At 45.5% G+C, this 24,047-nt stretch overlaps 1 protein-coding gene across 1 annotated transcript; it reads left to right on the top strand.

Annotated features, from left to right (window-relative positions):
* The first annotated feature begins 5,278 nt into the window (after window positions 1–5,278).
* Window positions 5,279–22,547, top strand: LOC119465286 (uncharacterized). Its single transcript, XM_049655302.1, has 9 exons — window positions 5,279–5,371; window positions 6,049–6,169; window positions 6,888–6,956; window positions 7,221–7,292; window positions 17,389–17,498; window positions 19,258–19,428; window positions 20,314–20,353; window positions 20,572–20,694; window positions 22,461–22,547. Exons 3-9 carry the CDS (start codon window positions 6,903–6,905, stop codon window positions 22,545–22,547), a joined length of 657 nt encoding a protein of 218 aa, XP_049511259.1. The 5' UTR covers window positions 5,279–5,371; window positions 6,049–6,169; window positions 6,888–6,902.
* Window positions 22,548–24,047: the final 1,500 nt, after the last annotated feature.

Below are 24,047 nucleotides of genomic sequence, written 5' to 3'. Positions count from 1 at the left end.
AGTAGTAGTAGTAGTAGTAGTAGTAGTAGTAGTAGTAGTAGTAGTAGTAGTAGTAGTAGTAGTAGTAGTAGTAGTAGTAGTAGTAGTAGTAGTAGTAGTAGTAGTAGTAGTAGTAGTAGTAGTAGTAGTAGTAGTAGTAGTAGTAGTAGTAGTAGTAGTAGTAGTAGTAGTAGTAGTAGTAGTAGTAGTAGTAGTAGTAGTAGTAGTAGTAGTAGTAGTAGTAGTAGTAGTAGTAGTAGTAGTAGTAGTAGTAGTAGTAGTAGTAGTAGTAGTAGTAGTAGTAGTAGTAGTAGTAGTAGTAGTAGTAGTAGTAGTAGTAGTAGTAGTAGTAGTAGTAGTAGTAGTAGTAGTAGTAGTAGTAGTAGTAGTAGTAGTAGTAGTAGTAGTAGTAGTAGTAGTAGTAGTAGTAGTAGTAGTAGTAGTAGTAGTAGTAGTAGTAGTAGTAGTAGTAGTAGTAGTAGTAGTAGTAGTAGTAGTAGTAGTAGTAGTAGTAGTAGTAGTAGTAGTAGTAAAACTTTATTATATTCAGAAACCGGACAGGCTCCTACCCCAGTCCACAGAGGGGGTAGGGGGTTAAAGATGGAGTTTGTCCAGCAGGGACTTTGTTTGGTGGCCGAATGGTGTCGGATTCATAATCCCCCATCTTTATTATTGCAGTTCTCTGATTAAGGAAACTCTGGACGTATTGAAATATCCTCTGTCCACAGTTAGTTTCCTCCAGCCCTTCAAGTATTCCTTTGTGACTGATGTTATCGAAGGCTCCTTTTATGTCAACGGCCATAATGACATTTTCCTCCACCTTTGAGACGTTCGTTAGTACTTCTTCAGCAGGATATCTTGCGCTGAAAGGTTTGGGCGAAAGCCAAACATTGTGTTGGGCATCAGTTCGTTGTACTCAAGATGATTTAGGAGCCTGGCGTTGACCACTCTTTCAAACATTTTTCCTAAGCAGGATGTAAGCGAGATCGGTCTCAGGTTCTCAATGCTCAGCTTTTTTCCTGGTTTAGGCACCATGACCACAATCACGTGTTTCCGTTGTCGTGGCACAGTGCCTCCAAGCCAATGTTTGTTAATGTATTTTGTGAGAGCTACAATGACTTCGTCATTTAGGTTTCTGATCATAACGTTAGTGATTCAATCTGCACCCGCAGCCGTGTTCTTTTTTGTACTAAAGATTGCTGCTCTGACTTCTGCCTCCGTGAAAGGCTTGTCTAGCTCAGGTTGCGGTGATCCTTTATACCTTCCGTGGTATGGAGGTATCTTCCCGTTTTCCCCAAAGCATTTTTTATGGATGGCTTGAATGAGATCTTTTGTGCCAGGGTATGAGTGTATTAATCTTTCGATGGCTTTACTATTTTCACTTTTCGTCTTTGTTGGGTCAACCATGGCTTTAAGTATGTTCCATGTTTTGGCCGTACCCAGGGTTCCGTTGAGTGAATCACAGAATCTGGCCCAATTGGTTGAGGCTAGTTGATTGGCGTATTTTTCTGCACGCTGGGTGACATCTCTGATTTTTGCCTTTAATTTGCTGTTACGCTTCTGCCTTTTCTTTTTGTAAGGCTTCTCCTTGCTTCCCAGATATGTAATAGGTGGGAGTCGACCTCAGGCGCCTGTTTTGTTCTTGTTATTTCCTTTGTGTACCTTTCTTTTTGACTTCTTATTTCATCGGACCATTCATTTAAGTTTGCTATGTCTGTGGCGGTCATCCGTTTTTCTAATGATTTTCTAAACGCATGCCAGTCCGTTATTTTGGCTGCGCCAATCTTTTTACGGATTCAGTTTGTGTGTATCGTGGTGCATATAATATAGTGGTCACTGCCTAGATTTTCTAGGGTGTTCCACCACTCCACAGCCTGACAATTTTCGCACATGGTTATATCCGGACTTGTGTCATTGGATTTACTGTTTCCTATTCTTGTTGGGATTGTTGGATCTGTTAGGAGTGCCATGCCTGTCTCTTCTATTTGTTTTGAAATGTTCTTCCCTTTGTTATCCTGCGTTAGGTATCCCCAACTTGGATCTTTTGCATTAAAATCGCCCACAACTATTAGAGAGTTGTGTTTCGCTAGTTTTACTGTGTCACCAAAGAGCTGCTCGAAGGTTATCTTTCTCTGTTTAGGTGGACTATAAATGTTTAAAATGAAGGCATTGTTCTTTTTCTTGCCTTTACATAAGATTTCTGTAATGGTATGTGGTATTTCGATTCCTTCTGTTGGTTTATGCTGTATTGCCGTTATGGATTTGTGGACTAATGTCGCTACTTTCCATTTACTGTTTGTATTGACGTCGTCACCGTGAGTATCGTAACCCTGTAGGCTTGGCTTGACTCCAACTTCTTGGAGGGCTATTACAGCTGGTGGCCTCTGTTGTTTGGCCACCAGCTGTAATAGCTGTCCCTTCTTCTGTCGAAATCCACGGCAATTCCACTGCCATATCTCGCACTCTTCGGTAGTTTTTGCTGGTCGGTTAGGCATTTTCGGTGGATTCTTGTGTCGTGCTTATTAGGCCTTGCCTGTTGTATGCTTTTTCTGCTCTTTCCCTTATGTAGCTACCATTGGTATGCTTTCTCAATGCTTTTGTGAATTCTATTTGTTGCGCCTGGATTTTCTTTTCCATAGCTTCTACTTTTCTGTCTACCAGCGCCATGACTTGTTCGACGACGGAGGGAATTATTTCTTTGATGGCTTCTTTCAGAAACGATATCGTGACTGTAGAGTCTTCGCTCGTTCTTCATGCGTTGTGTTGTTGTTGCTGCTGCCCTACCAGGGAGGTTCGAGTGGATTTCTCTTGCGGTTGTTGTTGTTGCTGCTGCTACTTTTGTTGGCTTCTAAGTTGCCTATTTTCTCTTTCTAGATCCCCCATCCTTATGCGCATTAGCTCTAATTCTTTCTCTAGTCGTGTGAGTTGTGTGTGAGTAGTTGTTTGCGTATGGTGTGGAGGAGGTTGGGAGGCTGCTGCTGCCCAGCTTACCCTGTTTTTCTGCTGGTGCTGCTGCTGCTGCTGTTTCTTTGCCTTTGTTGGGCTGCCACATGGTCATTCCCTCGATTGCCCTCTCTAGAGCTGGAGTGGGCACGAGAGTTGGATCTGGATCTCGAGCTGGAGTTGGATCTGGATCGGGACCTAGAGTGTGATCACGCGTCGGTACCTTCCGATAGGTCCCAGTCCGTTCGATCCGAACTAAACCATCGGCGTTTAAGGATTCCTTTGGATTGCTGACCGTTTTGATATTTCGGTGGCTGTTGCTGTGGTTTGCCCCGTTGGGGTACCCGTTTAAGTCTCTTGGTGCATTCCGTTGCCGCTGTGGGATGAGCCCCTCCGCACAGGGCACACTCGGGAACACACTCGTGGTCTTTAGGTGGGTCTTTAAGTCTGCATTCACTGCACACATTCACCGTAGGTGTCGAACAGACGTCTGTCCTGTGTCCCTGGCTTCGCAGAGAAAACAGGGAGATGCCTGCTTCTGCCAACAAGCTAGCCACCCTGCTCGAACCGGTCGGGACAACGCCCGCTTCTAGGAGGAGGGCTATCGCCGCGACCATGCTTTCAGTTGCACGAAGCGAATATAGGGATTTTTCAGCTTATAGAGGGTAGGGTATTCCCACGAGGGTCGCTTTCACTGGGGATGTGGGTGATATCGAGTGACGTTAGCCGCCACAATAAATTCGCCGTTGACGTCCCCTGCTCACAGAGGCGAGGCCACCGGAGTGGGAGATCAGTGTTAGTTTACTACTCGGGCGACTTCTACTCTCGGCACCACTCTTAATTTCTTTAATATTTCTTTGTTGTATGATTCAGATGTAGTGTCCCAAAGGCACGGGAATCGTTCGACCAGCGAAAGAAAAATTGGCTGTGGCTTAACTCAGTTACGCCTGGGTGTGCGTAGCGAGAGGTACGGTTAATGTTATTGTTTAGCTTGGTGTTTCATTCCGTCGTTGATCCGCGGCCCTGGCACGAGATGCCGAACTAGACGACGAACCATCCTCATCTGAATGCACTCGCCTGGCCGCTTCGTACTTACGATGCTTCTCGAGGCGGGCGGCTCGTTCTTCCTCCGTCTCCTCGGCTCGCTGCCTCCTCTTGGATTCGTTCCGACAACGAAGCCTGGCTTCTTTCAGTCTCTCCGACTCACTTTCCATATCTGCCGACGAATCCCACCGAGCCACCCCTTCTATAGATACGATGCAACGCCGGCTCCTCCGGCGATGCAACGCCAGCAACGCCGTTTGCCGGCAAACGCCGCGGCGGTTGCTAGGCAACGGCTCAGCTCGCAGTGCGGCCACCGACCACAGCGAAACGGCGAGAATACGGCCTATGTAGCTCTCACTACAAAAGTGACATCGCGGCCTAATTTCGCCATCGTTGTGGTACACGTGCAACGCCCCTTCGCAACCACAACAACGGAGCGATTGCGATACGGTTGCTGCCCTCTAGAGGAGCAACTTGGTCACAGCCTGTTTCTAACAGTCTATCTAGTTTCCGAGGCAGGGTTCTTGTAACAAAAGAAATTCTGGGGTTCAAGAAAGCTTCCGTACGTTCCATTTACCCTAATCAATGAGTGTTTTCTTGTTTATTACGCCTGGTTGGGACTGTGTTTGTTGTGTTAGTAATATTGTTTTGCGAGTGGTTAGTTGCTGTCACATGTCGTCAGATCGGGACATGGCAAAATTTTCAATTTGTCTGCTACTACACACGACACCCTGTACTACTTTTTAACAGCGAAGCTGTTTAAGCCAGCCGTAATTTGTGGTGCGTAGCAAGAAACTACCAAGAAAGAAAGAAAACTTCCTTGCCGAGGCGGGATTCAACCCGCGTACCCCCGGTCCCAAAGCGAACGTCGTCAACACTTGGCTATACAGCCACGCCTGCAGCGCATGCATTTATGCAAACCAAATGATTGCGTTCGAGCGTCGTCGTCTTCGTGCACAGCTGGCGCGTTCGTACGCTCATGCTCTGCGAGGTGAAGAGGTTTTGCGCGCTATGAGAGCGAGAGAGAGACGCATTCACGGAGCGGGTCTCCTGGAACGCGCTGTCGGCATTGGAACGCGGTGTCAGTGTTGCAAGCTGCACTATGCAACGCGCAGTGACGGCCGTAAGTCCGAGACGCGCGAAAAGAAATTATCATCACCATGAGTAATAAGATGAAAAGTTCGCACGCACTTCCAGAAAATGCTGGGCTGCTATCGCCAAGCTTGGCTGTTTCAAGCGTTGCGCGGCCGAGTGCAAGGTTAAGCGTTTTTTTTATGTGGCATCAGTTCTAAAAATACGTTTTCTTTTTCAGTACGACGTTGGAAGCTTGCAGAAAAATTTCTATCATGACGAAAGGCGCCTTGCTGCAGTGATTATTTCTGATGAAGACGGAACAATAAATGTGGTAAGAACACAGGTTGTCTTTCTAGCGCGAGTTAAAAAGATTATGAAAGAGCCGTTTTATGATCATAGATACCAAAAGACCTAGATGTGCGCAAAATCACAATAATTGTATGGTGAAATAGAGTAACAGGCAAGGAAAACATTTTTTCACAGCCGGTACGCCAATTTGGAGTATAGTGAAATGCCGATAATTTGAGCATGCCTAACTCTATGTTGATTTGCATAGATATAGCACCACAGCTGTAATTATTGAATCGTGTACTTGTTTATCCTTTTAGGGCTAAGTGCTGCTATTTGCTAGGGCAACTCCAAAAACATAGGGATTTGTATGGACGACCAATGCATTCCATGTTGTACAATGCCTTCTCAAGTGGTAGCTCATAGAAGGGATCACGACACTCATATGGAGTTTACAGACATGTTCACTGGCAATAACTGATTAATGAAAACACGTTTATATTTGTGAGAAGTCAAGAATATGTATCAGAAACGCATGCTGTGATTGCTTGCACTAAGTCCTTCTTATGAGATAGCGATGTTAGTTCACAATGCATGAAAGACTGTCTTTATAGCGGTTAAGTGGTATCCGTCGCCATCTGGAGTGAGTATCTGAACTTTTACAGACACGGTTCCTAAAGATTCATAAATAATGCTTGGAAATTGAATTATTTTACGCAGGAGGGAGTTATTGGACCTAACCTGAAAATAAAACCTACTGAAAGCGCTGAACGCTCTGAAAATGGACGTAGGGCACATATCATAGAAGCCATTGAAGACGGCGATCCTGTCCATATTTATGGTATGCATGACTGACCGCAAAATTTCTTTAGGTTTTGAAAATGTGGACACTACTACATTCATTGAGTTAAGCACTGCTAAGTAGGAAAGGCACCCGATGCTGTATTGCGCCAACATAAACAAAAACTCAACATATTTGAGCGCGCTAACTTATCTACTCGCATATTTTACTTGAAGTAAGATCCACAATAAAGACACAACGGCTTTTAATGACGCATTTTATTGGAAGCTACGCAGACTTTTTCTACTGAGTTGTTAAGGAACAAAGGACACCCAAGAATTATTTTCACATGCCCCTAACGGTTAACTGAACTATAGTGTGCGCTGCCTAGCAGAATGAGCCAGGCTGAAACTTCGCAATTCATACCCAGGGTAACCGACCATAACGTTAGTTATTTGCGGCCTCCGAATGGCGGCTATACGTGCTCGATTCACCAGTGTGTTGTTATGGGTTCACTGTTATTTCTTCGACTTCTGGCTGTCTATTCAAGAAGGGCACAAGTGTTGAGCTTAGGCAGCTGTGGTCTTGATTCGTATAGCGTAGATACAAAGTGCCAAAATGGTTCAGAAACGAATCGGCAGCCATTTATGCTGTGTGGATTGAGTCGCGCGACAAGGTGCTCGTATAAGTTAGAAAACAGAATTATCTGCTGCAGCGTACATGGGAATTTCTATTTAATAACACCAATGACTGACATAGTTCTTCTTTCCAATACTAGGTAAACTAAGGGAAGATGAAGTTAAAGTCCATGAGCGGGCCGCCAGTGGGAAAACTGGTTTTGATTCATGTAAGTCGGATAACACCAAAAACTGAGTTGTCGTTTACATAGTCTGCACAATATCTTCCAGCAAAGTACAACGTGCAAATTATTTATCCCGAAATATTTTTTGTATGCGACACATGGTTTCGCAGTGGATTTCGCACCAATGAGAGCATGATAACGTATTTGATGATCACCCTTAAAGTCGTGAGTAAGCTTTCATACAAATTATGGCTTGCAATATTGTTCCATGATGTAACGAGAATCTTTCTTTTTTTTTGTCGTCATCAGGTGAACTTACGGTACCGCACGGTTCACTCACCTAAGATTCAGCTTGTGTTGCGAGGAATCGAACTGAGCCATGTAAGTATGTGATAATTTATCAGTGCAAAAAACACCCAACCTGCATTCAGAACGTATATTCCTTCTGCATGTCCAAATGCGCCGTTTTCAATTGGTGTTCAATTGTTTTCACTTGCCAGTGTCGCTGGCTTTCATCGCTTGATTAATTGCACTGCTTCGCGGGGCATTGCGAACTTGATAGCTAGAAACATACCAGGTATGAAGAAGAAAAAAATGTGGTTGATCCCTCTTATATAGGAATCGGTATAGAACACGAAAGTGAAACGTGTCATCACAGAAGTAGTGTAATGTTTATTGCACATTGATATATAATGTCTATTGGTGTTTTGTGGCTAAAGCGCCCTTAGGCGTTGATGCACCCACGCTGACGCCTGGTGGCACGTCTCCTCCATCACGACTACCAACGTCGATGACCATGAGCAACCGTCGTGCATATGGAAGCTGCACTACGCTGCACACGCTAGCACAACGCGAAAGACGAAGCACATAACTGACACACTAATACAACGCGCAAGACAAAGCACGTAACTGAATCGTCACCGAGTCAAATCAGCGCGTACAGCGCGTCGTAATTGCAGCCTCCGCGATCAACTTCAGAAACATTTTCAGAGCTAATTGCGGAGGCCACGCTCCGCTGTGCTGAGTACGGTGAACGCCACCTAGGTGGCGTTGGTAGTGCTTCTTGATGCCAGCGTCCCTTCGAATGCTGGCATCGAGGCGTCGTAGTGCTGAGACCACCGAAGCGTTCACTGTCGGTGCGCGTTAGTGTCATAATGCAGTACTTCTCTTTTCTGCTCGTAGGCGGCGGCACCGCCCCGAGCAAGAGCGCGGGCACACGGAGGAGTGTTAGATATATAAGGCGCGTCTGTGTAGCTCTCTGCAAATGCGTTTGTGGCGCAATGGGTTAAACGCTCGGCGATCTAACGTCGCGGACCGAGAGGTCGTGGGTTCGATTTCCAAATTTTGCATGTTTGTGGAACTTTTTCTTCTGGTTTCTTTGTATTATGTTCGTGTATGTTCGTGTGACGTATTTCCGTGACGGAAATACGTCAGTGAAGTCTTGGTGGACCCCGGCATAAAACACTTTCGTGTTAAAATTAATCATTCAGATCTCCAACGCACATCTTGGAATCAAGGAGAAGCGAATCCTTTGTGCAGTCGTTAATGAAACGCTATAAATTTGCCTATTTCATTTCGGAGCATTTGGTGTAAAGGAAACTGTTCGCGCGCGCATGCGTACTCGCGCACACGAGCTACACAATGTGACACCTGCGGTGATTATCTCATCAAAAAGCTTGTCGGTGTTGGTACGATGGAAGTGTATGCACCATTGCGGCATAAGTGTTACAGCTTCAGGCTGCTGTGCTGGGGACGGACGTTACATCTTACCATCGTGCACGTTCCCTTATTGATTGTGTGAGCTATAAGGGAAGACAGCTGCAGTAGCTACGGTTAGAAAAGTCCAGGAGAGTTAGCAAAGAAAGCTACGCTTCAAATAGTAAAATCATGTACGCCCCCACACGTTCGTGTTAGGGAAATTACGTTTGATTAGAATGGGGCAGCAGAATTCCATAAAGTGGGTACATTTTTGTCCTACATTTTTGTCCCAGCTTGCCACATACGCTGTGCTTTCCATCCGAATCGCACGGAAAGGATGCGGCACTGGTGCGGAGCAACGTTACTAGATTTTAGTAACGTTGGTGCGGAATATCTGTTTAATGTTTAGCAAGAAGGAAACGACGTATTTATAAGATTGAGCATGAAATATTGCAGAATAAACTTCGATCTTATGAGAAAATTAGTTTTTGCGCCGGCAGCTCTGTATGAATTGTTCTTTGCGCTCGCAGCTCTGTAGGAATTCTTTAAAATGTTAGTTTTGTCATACTTGGAGGTGCAGGCGAATTGCAGCCATTAAGTTTTAATTCGCTGCATGAACACTGTCGCAATATTGTTTCTGTAGAAACAAGTACTTTATATGGTAATCAGTTGTTTTTTGCCAAGCAGACCTGTGTTACTAGCTCGGTCATGGCTTGTGTACGTAGTCGTGAGAGGAGTCCGCAAGGCACTCCTCAATTGTCACCGGCGAGTGGGTGGGTGCCAGCTTATCCACGCTCATCTGGATAGTGGGACGGCTCTGTGGACAATCCCCCAGAATGTGAACATCGAGGACGGGGACTTTGTAAGGCTTCATGCCTTGAGGTGGCATACAAAGGTTTACATGTCCAGGAATTCTGGACCTTGTCCTTCCATGATTGTGTAGAACTTCATCGCAGTCCAGCGGTTTACCTTAAGTGGCATCATCTTCAAAAAGATGATATTCAACAAGTCATCCCAATTTTCGCAACCATCAGTAGCAACGTCGAGGAGGTACTCCCTTCTATACGATATGCGTGCGCGGCCCTTACACGTAACTTGGCTCCTGTCTTAGGGAAGTCCTTCTCTGTACCTTAATTTACGTTCTGCTTATTGTTTCTACACGTGAGTTCAACATGTCAGCTAATTTCCCTCATGCTTTTAGTGGCATCGTTTTCAATTTTTTTATGAGTGTAACCACCTGTTCTTCCAGGGCTACAGCTGTTTAATAAATGTTTTTATTGCGATAACAATTATGTGGACACTCCAAGCGCATTTCTGCCGTCGCTGTCACCGTCATCGTCGCCGTGAGGTTCCGTATGAAGTCCAACGGCGATAAAACCATCACCGCATTGCCGTACGCTGTGTGCGTGAGTGAAAGCGTGTGAGGGTGAGCCGGCAACCTCAGCTTAATCTCGCGCACGCGAGGAAGCAAGGCGACCGGAAGCGCGCGGTCTTCTTTCGCGCGCGAGGCAGGCGCAGGAGGGGCGGGTGGATTGCGTTTCGCTCTTGCTGCTGCTGCTCACGGAGCTGCCATGCGGGCGCCGTATCTTGAAAGCGATCTGCGATGAGGCCGAAGTGTGCACCCGCGAGAGTTTTATCTTCAAAGAGATCTGCGATGGGGACAAAGGGCATTCGCCGAGCGCCGGTAGCTTCGTAAGCGCTGTGCTTTCGACGTTGAGTTCGCGTTGAAGCGAGAGCCAGCGCGAAGGTCAATTTGCTTGCTGCCGCTGGCGCGCTTTCTCACTCCAGCGTTTTGACCAGTTTACGCTGTCATCGAGTGAGGCGTGTTCATGTTTACCTGTGCGCGACTGACACCGTGCTTGTTTATTTAGTTAGTAAGTGAATATTTACAACTTTATATGGTCGATAAAACTACTATCCTTACTTTGTATAGCTGTCTGCTAATTTGCTATCGCAATGGATGCTTCGCCTTTCGGGCGAAACTGCGACTTCTCTTAGTGTTAATCAGGAAAAAAAATTCTAAGCATATATTTTTTAGAACTCTAATTTTCTGGTAAAAGTACGATATGGCTGGGGACATATTGGTCGACACTATGGCCGACGTATTTTGGAGCTTTACGGTTTCTTTGATTTGCCAGTGATTTCATTCAAACCGAGACAGGGCTGGTTTAGCTACGGGCCGACATAAACTGGCAAATATTGTAGATCTTTGTGCGTTTCTTTTTTTGTACATTGCTGGGACGTGATCTTGAAGCCCGTTAAGAGCGTGCGATACGGGACATGTTGCACTACTCTGCTCTTCCGATTGGATGAGCAATATCAGGATGAATATGACGCCCGCTCCATTCGCTCAATCGCTATGGCATTCTGCTGCTGTGCACGAGGTCGCGGATTGGATTCCACGCCACCGCGGCAGCTCTGTAATAGGGGCGCAATGCGAGAACGTTTGTGTTCCGAGCTCTCCGAAGAGAAGAAGCACCAGGTGCTCCTAATAAATCTAGAGTACTCTTTTAACTGTGTTCGGCCGACTGGTCATCTTTTATTGCGACAGCAAATATATGGACAGTCCAGGTGCATTTCTGCCGTTGGCGTTGCCGTGAGGTTCCATATTAAGTCCAAGGGTGATAAAATCGTCGCCGCGCGCCGTATGCTGTATGTGGGAGTAAAAGCGGGCGAGGGTGAGCCGGCGATCGCGGTTCAACCTCGCGCAAGCAAGAGAGGGAAGCGAGAAGGAAGCGCGCCATCTTCCAGTCGCGCCTAACGCTCCGGAGGGAGGGTTGGGAGGGGGGGGGGGGCGTTCTAGTCCGGGCCATAAGGTTCCGGGGGGGGGGGGGGGAGAAGGGGGGGGGCGTGTTCTACGCCACGAGCACCCGCCTAGGCCGCTGTATTTTGAAAGTCACCTGCGGTGCGGACAGAGTCCGTCCTGCGCTGTGTTTTCGTGGCTTAATTCGCGTTGAGGCGACCGGCAGCACGAACGTCAATTCGCTAGCTGCTGCTGCCGCGCTACTCCGGCGTTTTGCCAGCGAGTTTCTGCGGTCATCGAGTGAGATGCATTGTGCGCGCGTGAAAACATGCTTGTTAATTTAGTCAGAATGCCTAGGCTTAAAAGTTTATACGGCCGATAAAGTTAGTATCCGTACTTCGCATAGCTTCACTCACTCACTCACTCACTCACTCACTCACTCACTCACTCACTCACTCACTCACTCACTCACTCACTCACTCACTCACTCACTCACTCACTCACTCACTCACTCACTCAATCAATCAATCAATCAATCAATCGAAATATTCGGTAATCAATGTCAAGCATATTTTTTCGTAAAAATTGCAGAGCTATATATTTGAAAGCTGGTAGAGTCCTGCAAAACACATTGATATTTTCAGTGTTACAAGCAGTACGTAGACACATATTATAATGCCTGTTGCTAATTAAGGCGAACACATACTGTAAAATAGAAAGGCTGTTTTTTTGCTATATATCAAAGCCCTTTCTACTTCTTTACATTACAGTGTTATATAATTCCGTCGACCAACCTGAAAAACATTTTTTCTTGTATTATAGTGGACCCAGGAACACAAGTATTATAAGTACGTCGGAGGTGACGACATAGATGGCTACCAGTCACTTCAAAATCTTGTCAAGTTTTTGAATGCGACCAATGATAGATACAAATTATTTGATTTGGTATACTTCGTAACAGGGTGAGTGTAAAATATTTGGGAAATGTGGCTTTATTTGAGGTAATTGTTTCCTACGGATTTGGTTGACAAACAGATGACATTTATCAGAAAGCTGCCAGAAAGTCTTCAAGCATCTTTACCAAACTGGTAAAAATAGCAACGTTAAAATCACTTCGCGCAATATTGATGCGGGTATATTGAAAGCAGAATAGATGGTACAACTAATTTATGTGGAGCTAGCCAATTAGAGACAAATTGCGCCATAATTTTGTGCACGTTTGAAATGAAACACTGGTCACACACCTGAATTCGCAATTTTGTCGTATCCACCTGAATTCGCAATTTAGTCCTATCGGTCGAAACTAAAATCGAGGAATAATGAAATGTGCAGAAGTATGAATGGCGTGATAAGATGAAGAAGTGTAGACAGAAGGTAAGAACAGCTAGCGGTACAGAGACGTGAAAATGTTAATTGCGAGGAGTAGCCTCCGCCCGGCGGTGGACAAAGATAGGTTGGTGATGCTCCGATCCAAGTACGGTATTTCAGAATATTGTGCTTCTCCATGTGATGTATGAGATATTATACATACACATGTTTGCGAAGAGACTAGGTTTAAAATTTGTAATATCCCGCAAGTATTTTTAGTAATGATGAAGCGCAGAACACGGGACGAAAGGAAGTCGGGGCAGCCTAATGAATGCGCTCTTAACAGCTGTGGCTGTATAAACGTACACTCGCCAATTGAAAAAAAAAAAAAAAACCTCAGAACAACAGATTGACGTTTCGGCGCCCAATACGGGTGCCTTGTTCAGCTGTGCATCATTGTTATTAACAGGAGCTGTTCACAACTGTGTACCTGGGCCATAGTGGTTAGTCGCGCTTGTGCCGTCCGTTTCTTCTTAATTTCGTCGCATGTATTGCGCTTCATCGTAGTCAAGCATGCTTCACCAACTGGCTCCGAACCCACCGTAGTTAATTAGTGGCTTTGGCGTTGGATTGCTAAGCGCGAGGTCGCGCGACCGAATCCCGGACGCAGTGGCCGCATTTCGATGGCGGCGAAATGCAATAACGCGGTTTACCATGGATTGGGAGCACGGTAAAGAACCCCACGTGGTCGAAATTATCCGGAATTCCCCACTAAGGTGTGCCCCATAATGTATGAATGTAACCCACGAATGCATTGAAATAATTTACCTGGCTCCAGAAATACTGCCCTTAAAGGGGCCCCAGCTGAACCACTTTTTATCGAAGTGGAGAAACACATTTGAAGTGGAAACAGACTAATTGAAGTGGAAACAGACACTGTTGAGCACGAGGTCGCGGGATCGAATCCCGGCCGCGGCGGTCGCATTTCGATTGTGGCAAAATGCACAAGCGCCCATGTGCTTGCGTTGTAGTGCACGTTAAAGAACCCTAGGTGATCAAAATTGTTCCGGAGCCTTCCATTACGGCTTGCCTCATAATTGGAACTGCTTTTGGCACGTAAAACCCCAGAAAGAGGAAAATAGGCTATTTCAGAATCACTTTGCCGCAAAAAGTATTTCAATGCGTTCAGCAGAAGCGGAGTTATTGGCAATCAAACACGGCCTCCGTTGTGCTCCCCTTCCTCCTTCAATGCCTTGCACTGCGAAGACTACGGCGGAGTGGGGGCGGGGCCACAACTCGCCGCCTCCGAAACGTCACCGAGGCGTGCAGTTCGAATTTCATTTTGGACTTCCGATTTTGGTGCCTACGAAGCGCTAAACGTAAGCCAAACGAGGTTGTCCTCTGGGAGCCGCAGTGCGCTTAGCCAGTCGATTCGTGGTGGCATCTCGCGGCGGCCGTGGTGTAGCCGACCGCAGCGACCAATAGCGGCCGTGTATTGGAGTGTGCTTTATTACGAAATAAAGCACACAGAAAAGAGCGATGATCATGGGATTTTTGAAACGAGAGCGTTTGAGAGAAAGGTGACTGCGCGCTCTGCTTGCGAGCTCCACGGACCGCGTACGACCGCAGAACTTGACTGAGATGTTCACAACAGCGTATGCCACCCGCGGACTATGTCATTTCACCAAGCCCGAGGGGTGGTGACACGACCACCGGCGAGGGATTGGCAGGCAACTTAGATTGATCAACGCGGAAGTGCGCGTACCTCGTCATCAATGATGTGTTTTGACGGTTTTTTTTTGTTTGTGCGTTTCGTATTGAAACGAAAGCTGTGCTTTATGTTCGCTTCACACCTCCGCCTTACGGGGGAACGAGCCATTGCTCCGGCCCCTGCACTGCCGCCGGGAGCGGCCCACCAGGGCTTTCTTTCGACGCGATGGATGTGGAATATTTCAGGGATCCTAGCCACCGACAGCTTCACTGTAAAATAAGCTGATACTTAATGCCACTAGCTAATGTTTTATATGCCAATAGTTTGTCTTCATTGTTTCCAGTGCAACACTTAACAGCGAAGCTGTTTAAGCTGGAGGTAGTCCGGATGGTGTACACCCGAATTGTGGGCCGATCCTGGAGGTGGTTCTGAAAGGGTGCAAGCGCAATGGCACATACACCTGTGGACTGGCGAAGCTATGTAAGCTCGAGGATGGTCCTTCGAGTGTACGCCGCAAAACCTCCCCCTGGCGATGATGTCACCATGCGTCGCCTAGCAACGCTTCGCACCAGCTGCGCTGACCACGCTGAGCCTCGCCACAGCTGCCTGAGCCGTGACGTCATCGCTCGCGCCGCATCGCTTCGCCTTAGCTTTGCCGAACCATGACGTCACCGCGCCGTGCGGAGTTGTTGCCGCGACTGCGCAGAGGCGGAGCTAAGCCGCGACGGCACTGCGTCGACCTACGAGATATATAGCTCCGCGTCGACGCCACGGCGACACAAAAGCCCCGCCGTCTCCGCGCCGAGCACATCACCGCGAAAATGGGGCGGCCGTAGAAGAGCGTCACTCCCGAATGAGAGGAAGCGCGGCGCGAAAGCCACCGCGCCGCGACTCGAGAGCGAGTGAGACGACTTCGGTCTGATCCCGAGTATGGCGCCGCCGAAGCGGCGGCGAAACGTCAGCGATTCGCAGAAGATCCACAGTTACGAGCCCTTGATACCGAACAAAAGCGTTTGAGCGTCCAGAAGCATCCAAATACTTTAATGACCGAGTGTTCGTTGCTCCTTGGCCTGTCGATGATTCCGGGGTGATCTTGAGCGAAACGTGGCCGAGTGTCGAAGCATAAGCTCGCAAAAACTTGGCCGAACCGAGATATGGTTAGGTGGGGTCGCCAGCTTTGTTGTTTGCCCAGTCTTCGCACCAATATAGTGTGAAGCTGTCCCTAATTGTTTTTACAGCGAAACTGCCTATGGCGGAGATCCCGGGATTTCTTCGTGGCATAACGTCGACATTAGTATATCATCATCAATGGCTCATACACCCTATAATGGAATGGCTCATACCCCCGCAAGGCAGAGGCTACAAGCATTCAGCAAAGTGAAGCGAACAGTGAATACATTCTTGGAATCACACATACAACATACTGAACAAAGTACATTTTATTAAAGAACAAGCTCAAGACGAGCATACGAACCCCATAACTGATGATAAGGCGCTCATGCGCCTACATGCAATGCGATTAAGCACATAGCGCTCCCCGCATACGTGTCCCGGTAAAGATAGCTGTTGCTCAAGCTGCCGCGGCGACGGCAGCTTTGTTGTAGCATAAGAAGCAGGGAGTGATGTAACTGCACTTTCTTACGTAAAAGAAGAACCCGCTTATCAACTGATTTGCTTTGTGACAGTGCTATGGGAAGGCCACGTGACACCTGAAGAGCAGCATTCATACGAAGCGCAGCGAATTTTTCTTCTCCCTGGTTCACTCTTTGTAGGTGAACGAAGTAGCGTCGCAAGCCAAGTAGCAATCCGTCGGATCTTCTCAGGGTAATAATTAGGTAAAGTGCATATGAATGTCACCCCGTGAATAATTTTAGCCTACGTCGCAATGGGTAATCGCTCTAGTTGTCGTTTACAGTTTCGCTGTCCCACCACCTTCACAGCGTGGATTGGAGACCATTTATCTATAGAAAAGTCGGAAAATGCACGCTTTGATGTTTTGTCACGCTGCGATTCGTTTCGTTTTTTTCGAATGACTTGCCGAAAAAAAAAGAACTATGGGCTTGGTGTGCAACGAATGAACTTGTACACTTTCCTGTATTTAGCGTAAAATCACTATTTCATGTAATTTCTTTCCGCCAGGTACGACATGATTATACTACAGAGCTCTAGAAGAGAGGAGAGTCTTGGAGGTGAATATAATTTTGCCATCTTGCGAAGAAATTTCGATAATGCGCTTGTATAAGTGCATCACTTCTATTCAACGGTGGAATTATCGAGTGCTAAACCACTTCTATATACTCGGCAGAAACTTGATTGCGATGAAAAATTTCACAATTTCGTCTTTTACAGGTCAATACTGCCTTAACTACACTAAAGATACTCAAAAGAGAAAGGCTCTCGTAGAGAAATACTATTTAACTGAAAACCTTCAAGCAATCGTTGGTTACGGTATCACAAAATATCACCAAAGCTGCGAATTGTTTTCATGCAGCTGTTTTGGCGGAGTTGGTGATCTTGAGCTTTCATAAGCGGGAAGAGAAATTCAGGGCTATAGTTGTATGCCAGTGCATGACACCGAGATTTACGGAGCTGGCGTGAGAAATAAAAATCCCCGGCTTAATTGAAACAGTTGAGCAGGCTCATACGAATTACAAATATGCTCTGAAGGATGTATATGTATAGGCGCAGTTGCCGGGCACTCTCCTGCATGCGGCAAGATCCCGGTGGGACGCCAGCGTTTGCCTATAAACTGCGAGTATTGTAGGCGCTTGTTCTAAGAGGATACACTCAAGAAAACGCGCAAGTCCGGATGAGCACCGCGCACAGAAGACGGGGGCTGAATTGGTTAAGGCACATAAGCGAAGGCCCGGCAATTCCACGATCAAAGTTGCGGAGCGTTTGCAATGGAAACCCGGCTGATTCCGCTTCCGCTCTTGTCGACAGACTCACCCAGGATTGGTAGATTTCAGATGTACAGTACAAAGCTGTGCTATAAATTTTTTTTTCTTTTTTTGTAGGCTACGCATTTGTGGCATCCGTCTGCACTGACCACCGGGTGCAGCTTGGCGAAGACAAGGCAAACACAGTACAAAGGGATTCGCATCACAGCACACGAAGTGGCGCACACGTAAGCGGCCTCTTTACCGTTGGAGCTTCAGTATGAGTTAATATAGTGTGCCTAATTCTTCCACGTCATATATATTTATATCGCGCTAATCTACTGGTAATTTTGACAGATCTTGACTGTAACGCTCAGCCGAACTTATCCTTTTACGAATGGCTCCGAATGAAGTGACCGTTATTAAAAAGGCCCTCGCGAGCCCTCATTAGAAGAACTGGAAGGTGTAAGTCATTGCTTGTGGAGCGTCTCACCGCGAGAAATTGTAAAATTGTTTCGTTATTCGAGGAGGTAGGACACATTAAATTGTTGCGTTGTCGTGCTGCCAGCAGGCGAGCTTCACTGCCAACATCGGCACTTGCGACACCTAGACACTAGACACTCCTTTGTCTTGACCAGCGTCCGTACGCGAAATTCTTTCCCTGCCTTCTTCCATACTGTTGCCGAGGGATCACGCCAAGTTTACGTCACGTTTACGTCAGGAACCCCGCCTTCTTTTATTTTTTCTCTTCCTTCTTTTGCTGCGTGGCGTCTTACAATGGCTGAATTGCGCGCTATGCGTTAGATGATTGACCGAAGTGTCACTTGCTCCCAAATGGTGACGCTGCAGGCAGTGTTTAATATCAAACAAATTGTGTTTAGCACACAAATTATACATAGCCTTTTGATAAGCGGAGGTGCTGACTTTTTCAATCCATTCGAATCCATTCTATGCGCAAGAAGCGTTTACTTCCTCATTACAATGCAGCCGCGGAGGTGCGAAGACGAACTTTCTGTTTTTTTTAATTTTCTTTCTCCCGCACGGCCGGCGCTGCCGCGGATGCGAGGAGGCGAACGCCTTCTGGTGGTGCTGCAAGGAACTCAGCGGCGCGCGTGCTCCGCTGTGATCGGTTGGCCTATTCGACAAGGGAACAGCCAGGCCGCAGGCACGGTCACCAAACTCCTCAATGTTCGCGAAGAAAAGCTTATATTTTAAAATTCCGGTTATTGCATTGGAGATGTTTGGTATTTTATAGCAAGGTTAAGTTTATACCTATGTTTCAGAGGGGATGATTTTAAAAGCTGTACACAGCTCTCGCGTATGGGCATCGCACTGGGCAATAGCTGTGTGGCGAACTGCCTTCTTGTGGAGCACAGTCAACTTTTGTAAGTTTGCTATTGTAATAGTACTCCACACCAGGTGGCAATACGCTATATGAGGGGAAAATAAGGTGTTATAAGTAATTTGTTTCGCATTACGTGGTACGATATATTGTTGTCTACAGAGTACCCCGCAAGCCTTATCTAGACATGTCGCAGTAAGCTCTGCTTAATCATTCCATGTCAAAAAATAATTAAAGACAACTTCCAAAGTTTTAAGTTTTCTTTTTACTATTCCAATACTTTCAGATTCAAACTGTAGTTTCTGCTCTTCATTGATGTGTATTTCTGACGGGGTGAAAAGGCTGGCCTTTGTTCTTACAGTATTCAGTTTTATAGAGTTGCTCTATTTGGCCAAGTGGTTTGTTTAGTGGAGATACCTGAAAGAGAACTTATATCGCGTGATTTAAGAAAATACTCGTGCCATCTACGTAAAATCTGAAGTAGACGTCTTCAGAAGTATTGGTTATATGACGAATGTAAATAATAAATAATATCGGCCCAAGTTATACATATAATTATATGTAATAAAATCCTAGTTAAAGATTTAAAAAACATTTTCATCATTATACTCACACACAAAAAATTTTTGTCTCCAATGATTCGCGTTTACTTGGCCAATTTGCAGGTTGGGATGCTCGCATGACGGCACGTCTGCTCCTGGTCTCGCGAAAACATTTGTACCCGACTCTTTAGGATGTCCATGGGATGACGGCTACATTATGAGCTACAAGGAAGAAGACAGCAGGAGTATGAAGTTCTCTTCTTGCTGCCAGTACGATATGGCCCGGATGTCATGGTATGTGTCACCATAGGCTATTACGCCAATAGGACAAAATGGAATGGAACTTGACTACATATAAACAGCATTTTCACTTTGTCGTTGCGGGCTTCTTGATTTGCTCGCTATTGATTTCTTGACTTGCTTGCCTACCACAGCTAATGCGTAGTCTCTTAATGCAGCGTTTTTGGTAATAGCAGTATGCGCTGTAGGAGGGTGATGGGTGCAAAGTAACCATACAATTTTGCCTATTGCATATATGCTATCATAGAAAGTTACTTTCTCGGAGATAGACCACAAATCAGTCAACCGCGAAACCGGTCATTTTTCTACCTGCCAGAACAAAATTTGAATGGGAAATATCTACGCCTTTTGACTCCTGGGCAGTGTCCACATCAAAATTATGATCCTGCAGAAGCACCCCGAGGACACCCTATAATGCGTTTTCTATTGTGTTAGTCATCCATATCTTCACGTCAACTTTGACGTTGGCGTAGCCGTTTATGTACATAGAAGCGCCATTTCCTTCTCGTGCAGCTGACAGAATTGCCTTCCCAATTTACCAATTCAATCCGGTCGCAGATCCGCGGGTAGCAGGCGTCAGTGGCGACTGAGAAAGTTCAGATTTATCGAATTACATGTTGGTATTGCACTGGGTGTATAGTAAGCAAACTAAAGGATTGCGTGTTTTTCTTCGCATAAAGAAAATTACCTTAACCTGATTCACCTTGACAGGAATCTACTATATCTAAAATAACCTGCACGAAAGAGTGTTCAGGTATAAAGCCCTACGCTTGTTTTGACGGCCACTATGAATTCCGTGCAACGTGGTATAAAAACTAAGCGTGAAATTATAAAGGAGAAATATTTCCTACTTTTCAAGGCAAACATTTTTTGTTGCAGGTCATATGAGGGCTGGTGTTTGCATACAAACGATTCCAAGGTGATGCCCCTTAACTGGAAGAATCCTTACAGACTACCTGGGGAATTTTTGAACAGAGATGCGCAATGCAGACTTACGTACCCTGAGCTCTACAGAACTCACTATATAAGAGTGCGTGTGCATCTGTATTGAAAAAAAAATATATTTTTTAATATATTTTTTAAGATAGGGCATGGAAATAGCAACCGTTAATGCCTGTCTTAATTTTCTCTTTGCAGAACATGGGGTCCTGGAACTGCATGGTTTATTGCTTTGTACCAGGAGATCAGTATGGAGGAGCTGATTATCGCTGGCCTATGTACCTTATAGATGGGAGCCCTTGCGGGCCGCAAAATCGCAGTGTATGAACTCGCTCCACCTGTGATCAATGTTTTCGGATTGATAATTTCATAGCTAGTCGGTCAACGTTTTCCCACAAATTTCTTAAGATTTCTGTTGTCATTAAGGGTAACTTGTGGATTTGGACAATGATATTTATCTTTGTAATTCCTACTGAGACCTTTGTTAATAATTCAGCAGCTTTATAACGAAATTCTGGTGGGACAAACAACAAACGGAAAGGAAACCATTTGTGCATTGGTGTATGCGATATTCGTTCAGTTGTGTGTGTGTGTTGCGTTGTCAGAAAGCAGTCTCGCAAGCCAGTAGCCACACTGACGACATCGAGTTGCATCTGTATCTTTTTACTGTAGCTGTAAAACCATATTTAGTCTGCAGAGGTATGTGCCATGCTTTTGGTTGCTGTACATGGAAGGGTGTTGCCGTGTCTGAGCGGCGATAGGGCATCCGATTATGAAAAAAAGGTTTTTTTTTAATTCTGAATTAGAAATTTCATTTGTTTAGGGCATTTACATTTGAATTACAATCCTAGGTTCCTGCTGGAGTAAAAGCCCTGGGCCCATATTTTTCTTTCATGAAATATTGGATATCCTGCAGATTATCTAATTCATGGAAAAACAAAGGGACGGACGGCTCTGTGTCTAAAACATTACGAATGAGTCCTTTAACAGATCATCATCATCAGTCTATTTTTATGTCCACTGCAGGACGAATGCCTCTCCCGGCGATCTCCAATTAGCCCTGTCTTGCGCTGGTTAACCTCCCCGCCTTTCCTTGTCCACTATTTCCTTCCGTCCTGTCTTGCGCTAACTGACTCCCCAACTTGCGCCTGCAAATTTCCCAATTTCATCACACCTACTTTTCAGCCGTCCTCGACTGTGGTTCCCTTTCCCTGGCATCCATTCTGTAACTCTAATGGTTCGCCGGTTATCTACCCTACGCATTGTATGGCCCACCAGCTCCATATTTTCCTCTTAATATCAACTAGAATATCGTCTATCCCTGTTAAACATAGTGTCCCCAAAAATAAAATCTGAAAGCTGGCAAACATCTTGTGCGGGAAAGAAATGTGGGACCCATTTGTCCCACTGTCCTACTTAGACACTTTTCATTAAGAAGCACCTTATATGACGTGTCTACCTGCTTCTACCGTCCTATGAATGTCTGTAAAATGAGCAGAATCGGCCTGTGTACACTAGCACACTCTACAAGCAGCATATGTAAGTTTCGCACGTTTTAGATAGACTTACGGAGCACCCTTGGTGCCGGCATCATCTTCCATAGGAGAGGAACCCACAGCATCTCTCGCAAAACCAATGCTTCTGGGAAAGCTCGAAATGTTGCGCTTTTTCTCACGAAGAGCCCGTTGGACCGTGCGTGATTCCCGTGGAGAGGCGCCTTGCAATAACACCTAGGCGGGCGGGTGCGTCTATATCGTTCTAAAATCAAAACCTAAATGATGGGGTTTAACGTCCCGAAATTGCACACTCAGGTGTGAGGCACGCCGAGTGGGTGACTCGGGATTCATTTGAATGAGCCGCTTCCAAGGTGAAGTTGTTCCACTTGTCAACGGGAACCCAAAGCCTGATACACGAAGGTGTTAGAATTCCGCCCCCGTCGCAATGCTACTGTTGCTAAAACCCGCGATTTCGTGCAGTGCAACGCCATGACCACTGAGCTACCCCGGGGTGTGTGCATTCGTATCGCTGTTATGCTTGATGCATAAATTGTTTCTCAGCAGTGCTTCCATCTTTTTTTTTTTCTGCAGATATGTATAAACGGAGATTGCGTCCCGGACAGGAGACGCAGAAGGCCACGGAGAATTTCGTACCTGGAAAATAAAATGAAAAATTGATAAATTTATCAGTAACCTTGCTGACTCTTCTCGTGTCTTCACTGTTGTGACAGGCATTACAACTATATGATGGAGTTCTGTTTCACGTGCACGCTGACAAATTTGAGTGAAAAGATTGGTATAATATACACCTAACGTGTACGATTCGGAATCGTAACTCATTGTGTGATATACATTTTCGTCACGACAATTTCGGAAATTTGTAGTACATAGAAATTTCCATCAAGCGTCATAGTATCATTTATATTGGACTGTACTAACGTATCAGACTTTTTTCACGTTCGTTGCAACCTTTTCTACTCACATCATTCAGAAAAATTTGCGGATTGTTAACTGTAATGGAGTAATTGATTAAATAAGTAATTGAGTGAATAATTAACGTATTAATTTATTTACTTCTTTATTTATCATGTTCTCAGGTCCATTCAAGGCGTTACAAATGTCAGGGGGTTATTTGGCTTATCTCAAATGGTAATAAACGACAAACTCAGGAGTGCATGTTGGCACATCTATTATTTTTACAGGAATAGAGTGACTAGAAAAAGAAACTATCAGTAAAATATGACATCTATACAACTAACTGCATTCTAGCAAATAATATTGGTTAATGTGACAAGTATTATCAAGCAGGCCTTATCACTAATGAAAGCAATGTTTGCGTGAAGGTTGTTCCACTCTAATGACGTCCGAGGTAGATATAAGCGGCGTAGCCAATAATTTCGTTCTAAACACCGCCATGAAAAGAACACAGCAAGACTGGTCCATAAATACCTCCAAAAAACGTAAAATAGCATGAAGGAAAACGAGAAAGAAAAGAAATACCTTGAAGTATACAGCGAAGTACACTACACACAACTGGACATGGGAGCGATACTGAAACGTTGAACACGTGTACTTTTCAGCTGCACATAACACAAAAAACGTTTTCTCCACGACAAGTTAGTCAAGAGTGTAACGAGCAACCCCAAAGATTCTGGCAGCTGGCAAATTCGCACAAACAGTGCTATGTCGTACTCCTGAATTAAAAAGGCGAGAGCATCGACGACATTGACTGTGCTAACCTTTTTATTGGTGCTTTTGCATCAACTCTCGCCATAGATTGGAGCAGCCCATTTCCCATTCCTTCCATATCAGTGCGATATCATCACAACAGCCGCCAAATTTGTTAGAAATGGCATCTTGTTGTCACAAGATTCCGGCGGAACCCATCTCACAATAAATGTCGAGGTTCTTTTGATTAGCCTTAAAAAATTGCAGTTTTGCCCGAAATGCGAATCATCGATTGCGATAGCCAATTAGTACACAACTATACTATGTAAGGATATTAGTATTATGGGCCATTGAGAGCTGTAAACATTCGCTTACTAACTAAATTACCAACACGGTGTCACGCTTGCACAGGTAAACATGAACACATCTCACTCGATGACCACGGAAACTCGCTGTCAAAACGCTGGAGTGAGGAAGCGCGGCCCGAGCAGTGAGTGAATTGACCTTCGT

The sequence above is a fragment of the Dermacentor silvarum genome, chromosome 9 (assembly GCF_013339745.2).
Source record: "Dermacentor silvarum isolate Dsil-2018 chromosome 9, BIME_Dsil_1.4, whole genome shotgun sequence".
Classification (NCBI taxonomy): domain Eukaryota; kingdom Metazoa; phylum Arthropoda; class Arachnida; order Ixodida; family Ixodidae; genus Dermacentor; species Dermacentor silvarum.
The sequence above is the reverse complement of the archived record's forward strand: the minus strand, read 5'-3'. Positions and strand labels throughout refer to the sequence as shown.

What these genes read in the sequence shown, in the direction of transcription:
- LOC119465286 (XM_049655302.1), top strand. Translation starts at nt 6,903, where the DNA reads ATGAAGTTAAAGTCCATGAGCGGGCCGCCAGTGGGAAAACTGGTTTTG. An exon ending in GAAAACTGGTTTTGATTCAT is followed by an intron (nt 6,957 to 7,220) that starts GTAAGTCGGATA and finishes TGTCGTCATCAG; the next exon opens with GTGAACTTACGGTACCGCAC. An exon ending in GCGGGCCGCAAAATCGCAGT is followed by an intron (nt 20,695 to 22,460) that starts GTATGAACTCGC and finishes TTTTTTCTGCAG; the next exon opens with ATATGTATAAACGGAGATTG.